Source organism: Rhea americana, unplaced genomic scaffold (genome assembly GCF_003343005.1).
Source record: "Rhea americana isolate MKP2758 unplaced genomic scaffold, rheAme1 scaffold_146, whole genome shotgun sequence".
Taxonomy (NCBI): domain Eukaryota; kingdom Metazoa; phylum Chordata; class Aves; order Rheiformes; family Rheidae; genus Rhea; species Rhea americana.
The window spans coordinates 2,100,367-2,107,958 of NW_028185550.1; the positions used below are offsets into that span (position 1 = coordinate 2,100,367).

General features: G+C 38.5%; 1 protein-coding gene across 7 annotated transcripts in view; it reads left to right on the top strand.

The window, feature by feature from the left end:
* PLCB4 (phospholipase C beta 4) overlaps window positions 1-7,592 on the top strand; it is a 222,800-nt gene that overhangs the window by 134,071 nt on the left and 81,137 nt on the right. For all 7 annotated transcript variants that reach the window (XM_085299169.1, XM_085299172.1, XM_085299171.1 and 4 more), the window contains 2 exons: window positions 3,913-3,992; window positions 4,529-4,582. In XM_085299169.1, coding sequence (XP_085155295.1) covers window positions 3,913-3,992; window positions 4,529-4,582 — 134 coding nt within the window. The remainder of the gene's footprint in view (window positions 1-3,912; window positions 3,993-4,528; window positions 4,583-7,592) is intronic.

Genomic DNA, 7,592 nt, shown 5'->3' on the forward strand with positions numbered 1-7,592 from the left:
TTTTTTTGTTTGTTTGTTTGTTTAGTTTCATGATTGTTTTTTCTCTAAGATTAGACAGCAGGGCCCAGATTCCTTGTATGAATCTAGAATAATTCTCAGTATACAGAGAACCATTCAGGAGTTACATTAATACATTAATAGGTTAAATATACTGAGCTATATTTTGAAAGTCTGAAAATATTTAGTRTGAGCATAAGTAAGAACTGAATGTATCCTGAATTTCAGTCAAAAATATTTTGTTATTCCAATTACTGTAAGACCCAAGCAAACTRGTTCCTATCTGCCTCATTTCAGAATATTGTATTACAGAGGCTTTTCCTCCTTTGGAGAGGTGGTGATTTGAGATTCTGAGCACCAAGGAATAAAACTGATGATGATTATCCCCCTTTGCGTATAWAGGTATACAGGTCTCAGCTTCAATCATAAAACTGACAGTGTCCTCATWGTATGTTAGCAGGGAAAAATCTGAATTATTCTTTCATCCCTTCTGCATGGTCATTTCGCAAGAATRCATTTAATCTGGAGATGGTTTGTTGACAGGGAAGCAATATATYGCCAGTTTGACATTTGTCACAGTATTCAGACTTTGGCTGTTTGTGAATATCTGTGCATTGGATCACAGTGCCTTAAAGGTAATGATGATTCTGGCTCAGAAGGATGTTCTGTGTTGAACAGTTAACAAATAGTTTGAATGTCTTACACTGAGCTTATGTATTATTCTGTTGGTCAGGACATTTTTTCCTCTTATAGCATTTTGTTTCTATACAATGTGTTCACAATCCAGAAGCATTTTTTCATAGCTCTATTATTCCCAGTTGATTTGGGGCCAGCTGGTTGAATATCTGATGAAGTGCCCAGAAACTGCTTTAGCCCCAAACAGAGTGCAAGCAGCCAGATGCTGCAGCATCGTGCAGCTGTGTGATGTGGCACAGACAGGGAAGTGTGGGTCTCTAACTGCCGTATCCTGCCCAGAGGGCATCGTACCAATGTAAAGATGATTCACAGTTCGACAGAATCTCTCTTAGATTACTCCCTTGCTCGATGCCAGCAGAGATGTGATTCTTCTGTGTTCCATCAGCAGTCAGCTGCATTTTTGTGCCCTTTGGACATTCAGAGGTAGCTGTTCCTGATTTGGCATCTGTCAGAAAGGGCCTGAGTCCCTCTGAAGTGGGAGTCATCAGAACAATTCTTGCAAATAAATTGATATTCAGTGTATTGATCTTTCCCTAGACTTGTTTGTTTTTTCCTAGCAGCTTCTCTTTCTAGCAGCTGTTCTTCATGTGTAGAAGTGACTTGGGAGCTGAGTCCTGCGTAATCTTACAGTGAAATGTTAAATTTTGTTAGAGCTGGTGTAGTTGCAGTCTGTTGCCTTCAAATCAAAATTGATCAGTGTGTGTATTTCCTGTTCAAACGTTGGTGTTGCCAGCACTGCACTGATTGCATTTATTAGCAGAAAAAAAAGGGCTTTTGAAAGTTGGAGACCTATTCACACCATGTATATAGCTTGATTTATTTTTGCGATTATTTTTGTTTGCCAGGCATATGCCATTTTACTTTCTTGATCATTGTTGAAATTTTAGGTGCTTTTGAGAGACAGCACACACACACGCACACACATGCACATGATGATTGATAAACTGGAGTCAGATTTCTACAGTTCAAGATGATTAAAAAATACATGAGACAAGCTAGATTAGAATTCAGGACTTTATCCTGAAATTCTTACAGGTGTTCTTCCAGTATCACCTTAAATGAGGAAACATTTGTATGAAAAGATAATAGTTTTCCGTAAGTCTGAAAACAGTTATATCATTCTTTCTTGTAAATACCATTAAAATAACATTATCTCTCCCCATGAACCGTGCTTGTTTTCTCTCTCTGGCCAGTACRTCCATGCTACTACTACTAGGTTCTCTTATTCATGCAGCTGGGAAGTGGGAGGGCAGGCTTTTACTGATGGATTGTTTTCAGCACAAATTTGGAAGCTGTTTCAGAGGTGAGACCGTGWGAGTCTCTTACCCTCCTCCGCGTCTGAGTTGTGAGTGCTGGAGAGATGGTTTTTTTCTTCTCTTGGCAAAGCCTGAGTACATGCGGTAGGACAGATTATTAGGGCAGTTGAGGCAGCAGGGACGGAGCAAATATTGCAGGGGAAGAAAGAAACGTGCTTTGAGAGAGAGAAACTGCCGGGGATGTCTCCTTGCATTACTTCACTGCATGTTTGTTTGCCTAACTGRCTGTTTTGATTATACGATGTTTTCTCACTCCAGGAATTCTGTCTTTGTGCAATGAAAAGATGCAGTTTAGATGCAGTTAAAATATCGAGGATAAATAATTCTAAGAATTCTAGTAAAAGAAGAATGTATGAAGAATTATAATGTATACAAAAATGCTCAAAGAAATAAAAACAAACATCAGAAAACCCCAAATGCATGAAAACATGTATGCTGTTCTCAGAACTCACTGAGACTTACTTTCAAATTTTTCTCAGATACATATTTTTTCTTGCGTGCKTATTTTTGTGCAGAACTTCTTAAAAGGATACTTTGGAAAAGAATTTTTAAGTATTAATAGATGCCTTAATAAATGCCTCATTTTCCTAGGRCTAAATAGGTTTATAAGGTTCATTTAGAAGGCAGTCTGATGACAGTTTCTCTGTGTTAAAACAGAAGTTTGTGACATTCTTGTAACATTTCGTGAGTGCAAGGGTCTGCTTAAACCTGTTCATTTGATGAATTGACACCTTACATGATTTTTATATTGTTTTAGCCAACTGGGATTTACTGCCTGCAGATCTACTACCATTTGCCAAAGATGTTAGTATTCCTCCTACATAAATGAGAATTTTTCCATCTGTTTTGTTGATGTACAGCACTCATTCATGAAAAGAAAATATACACTCATCTATTTATAAGTGTCAAATTCTGGATTGTGCCCAAGTTAGTGAAAGCTATGTGCGTAGAATTTGGCCAGAAGCAAGGAGCTTCTTTATTCATAAGGTTGATGTTAAGCAGTGGACTAAATCCCGTCTCGCTTCCACCAGTGTAAATTATCTGTTGAGTAATCCTCGCGTTACTATGGGATAACTCAGATCGAACTTGGCCGTAATGCCATCGTTTTTTCTTTTCCTATAGCTTTATCCTGCCAGGATTCATGCTGAAATCAATGAGAGTTCATGTTAAGGCCTAATCCTTAAGCTTCTTCTATATAGTACTGCAAAATCTAGGCACAAGCTATAGTGGAAAAATATATCCATAAAAAGGAATTGCGTAAGTGCTGTAATGCTGCTGTTGGCTGACAGTCATCCCAATGATTACTGGAATGTTTTGCTTTTTAAGGATGAAAGCCAGAAAGAAAGCAGGACTAAGTATGTAATGGGGTGTTAGATGAGGTCAGAGTCATATAACAATTGTTCTGCCTCCCTGTGGTCCGCTCTAGCGTATTAATGTTTCTTGAATTCCTGTTCTAAAACTAGACCAGTTAAATATGTCATCACATATTGTATAATTGTATAATGTTGCTTAATAATAGCTAATATTGCCAGCAGCAACTGTAAGGGAGATGTGTATTTATATAGGCTATACATGGAAAGTTTAATAAATCAATCGATGAATCGCTTTCCTTTGCTGGCAATGAACTGTTTTAATAGCACTGCAGATGCTGCTGTAGTAGTTGGAAGAAAGGAAAGCACAACAGTTTAGTTCAGTGAAGGATAAAATATTAATGTGCAAAATATGGCTGGATTTTCCTGTGGTGTTATAGGCTGCTAAGTGGAGAGGTTTTTTTCTTAACTCAGGTGTTAACATTATGCATAGTTGCAAAGAGGGAGGAGAGCCTTCCCCTGAGACTAACTTTCCTACTTTTTCCCTCTTCAGTTTTCCTAACTCAGTGCTTGTGTATTTTCATGTTTTTCAGCAATGGGTAGAAGGGCTTGGATCCATCATACATAACTTTAGAGCTAACAATGTCAGTCCAATGACATGTCTCAAGAAACAGTAAGTTACCTTTTCTCTTCRCCTGTCCTCCTCCTGTATTTTTCTTGTATTTTCCTATTTGCATTTCTTTTCTTGGGTTTAACATTTGCAGTCACAGAGACAGTCTAAGTCAAGAATAGTGTTAATTTGGTTTAAAGTTTATGTTTCACTGTGACCAGAACAGGTCTCAAGCTTATATCTGGCAGCTACTAAAAAGAAACTGTGAGAGAATTTCTTACTGTTCATCTGATTTATTGATACTGTGTGTTTTYTTTATTGTCTAGATTGCTCTTTTGTTCATGCATACACAAACAGAATCTTTCTTCTCTTCAAACTCTTGTTAACTGTGGTACTGATTATTTTGGGCTGATTTTTGCTTTTGTAGTTACAGAAGTGCCCTGCCTTAAGCACTACAGGTTTAAGAAGTATTTTTATTATAGAAAAATTATTTGTTTTTACTCATTTCACAGAGATGCCAGTATTACTGAGTTGAACATAAATATCTACTTCTCATTTTAATTAATAGTATTTTAAAATTATTTCATTCTTAATTGCAGCTGGATGAAGCTGGCATTTCTGACGAACACAAATGGTAAAATTCCAGTTCGGAGGTAAGCACAGTTAGAAATTCAAGTTTTTAGCAAGTAGTGGATGTCTAATGCTAATCAAATTCTATGGCTTATTAATTAAATTTTAATACCAATTTTATTACTGTCTAATACATATGTAAAAACAAACACAGACCTAAGACATACTTATTTGAGTTTCATACCTCCTTGGTAAACTCATTGGGATTGCTTAACAGCCTGGTAGTTTTTCTATTAGTCCAGTACAGTGAAGATTTGAGTGCTTGTAGGTGTTATCAAAGTCACTGAGAGCMAAGAACATCAGATTTCTCAACTTAAAAGTCCGCAGTCTCTGGGATCAGAGTTTTTCAGATGTGGAACTTTGTAGAATACTTATCAGAAGAACCACACAGACTCTCAGACCAGTTAAGTAGAAGACAGAAAGGTACATTTGAAAATGTAGTTCCTTGTAAAATGACAGACACAGCTCTGCCAAAATTATTTCTGCTTTTATAGGAACCACCAGAATTATATTTGTTTTTCTCCACATTGTAAATGAATCATTGCAGCCCTTGGGTTACTTATCGGCAGTGATGGAAAAGCCAAAATAGCATTCTTCTTTCTGTATAACTATTAATTATTTCAAGTTACTATTTTTTTTTTTTTAGTTCTGATTATGGAGTTTTTCTCCCTCCACCTGCTCTAGAAATTCCTGTCAATACCTTGAGCCTCTTTCCTCCTCATCCAGTGTGTGAAAATCCKTTTTGGGGCATGCTGTGCTCTCTGAAAGAGAAACCTACAGAAGGAAACAAGAAGGAGGATTTTATAGGATAAACCTTGCAGATTTTTTTTTAAAGAGAGGAATAAATGATTATGGATCTACAGGATGTGCTAAAGACAAAAAACCTACTGAGCCTGCTGTGCTGCCCTCTAGGTTTTAGTTTCCTGACTCCAGCAGCAGCTTGACAGTGTTAGAGCTGCTTCAGGATATGAAACTTGAAGCTTTTGYGTTGCCAAGCCCCTGCTTGTTTCTCAAACTTAAACTAAACTGCCATGAGGCACCTTCTGCGTAGAGATCAGCTGAATGGGAAAGATGAGAGAACAATATTACAAAAGTGAATTAATCTCCAAGAATGTAGATCTTTATGCCTAGGTTTGAACATAGAGCTTTATATGCCTCAGCATGAATATGTGGGCTAGCTTATTGGAAAATGCTTCCATCTTGCAATAGTTACCTAACAGTAAGGTCTGATTTCTCACTGTTGTGCTACAGTATGTTAGTTTGCATTTGCAGACAAATCCACATGTTGCTAAAGGGAATCCAGTGCACTGGCTCCAATGTATTAAATCTTCCTGCCAGATCTGTAGTTTGGATTTTAGAGGACTTCAATTTTCACTTAAACTTGAACCATTTTTCTTAAAAATGTTTCTAGTTCCAAGAGTTTATTGTTTCAAATAGGCACTRTTTCCAGGTTCCAGACACAAACAGGTCTATACCCGCTTAAGTTCCTGAAAAAAAGAGTTTGCACTATATATTTTTAATAGATCTACTACTATTCCATGCTTGCAGAGGGAATCTGCATCTTTCTTACGTCTGAACACTCCAAGGAATTTCCTGCATTGGTACAAGCAAGATGTAGCAGCCTTTTCAGACTCATCAGGAAAGCACTCTTATCACCTACTGAAAGGACTAGAAGAGATGTCTGTGAGAGGCAGAAGGAGAAGAGCAGAGAAGGAATGAGAGCAGCRGGGGAAAAAATCTGACTGTTCTGCTAACCTGTAACTACAGTTTTGGAAAAGAGCTGTAGTCTCTCGTCAGCAACAGAGCCCTGATGGGGGCCAGTAAGATCACAAGAGCAGACAGGTCCATCCAGCCTCTGCTTGTAGGGAAGTAGGACACAGCCATGTGGGTGTCTGAGCACTGGGCAGCCCACGACATGGGGGACTCACTACCTTCTTCCTTCTGCGGGTGCTTAGCACAGAGGAGGAGCATGGAGAAAGGGAAGGGTTCGGAAGAAGGAGGCAGATGCATAAGGGGAGGAGTATGTGGCTGAGGAAACCAGCTGAAGGAAGGCACACAAGAAGCATTGGACAATGCTGGCAGATTGCCTTTGCTATTCACCACGTGTCAAGTTTCACGTTGTTTTCCCAAGTCTTTCCCCAGTATCTCTTCCCCYTGATAAACCACTGGTGCTTTTCTTTCAACACGCCTCCAGATTCCTCTGATCTGTCCCATATACCTATTTTTAAATACAGTGCCCTCTAGTCAACCCTACTTCTTCAAACCTCTGCCTTTTCCTGCTGCCCAGGGATCCGTGCAGCAATTGCTGTAGCTCTAGGAGTACAGAATTTTATTCTCTCAGCAGAAGACCTCGCAGGTCTGGTAAGCTGTAGGAACATCTATCGCCATATCAGCTTTCATTCATTTTTACTCTGAAGYACAGTAAAACTCTGAGAGAAAATCTCCCCTTGGAAATTAGACCTCTTCCCTTTTCTTTTAAGTTTAATGCAGGTTGTTGCAACTAGCACGTGGCCATAGAGAATGCAAGSTTTGGGTCAGTGGAACTCTGTGGGCTGTCAGTGATAAACAGCATAAATGCTCACCTGACTCTACTTCAGTACAGTTGAGGTGGCAGGGTCATGAAGACTCTTCTTGACTTCTTTCAGTTTTTAACCAACTCTGGAGCATATCTCTGTTACTGCCAACATACTTACTRTGTTTCGGAGGTAAGAACTACTGGCGCAGTTAGTAATGGGCAAACCTTAGGAGAGCATCAGTTTTGTCTTCTGGGCTTTAATAAATTTTAGCAGTTGGAGACTAGAACTGCATCTGCAGATCTTACGAGGTATAGTTTTGATAAGATACTTCGTATTTTCTGATTTTAACATTTCTGTAAACGATACTTAAAAGATCAACATTCATTAAAAATATATACTCGGTTTGTGCAGCTTTTTTTTTGGCAGAAAACCCATACACATGCAAATTGCACCAGTTTAGCTAGAGCCTGTTCAAAAATTAGCTTAGCTCAGTCTCTGCTTATCATAGAATCAGTAA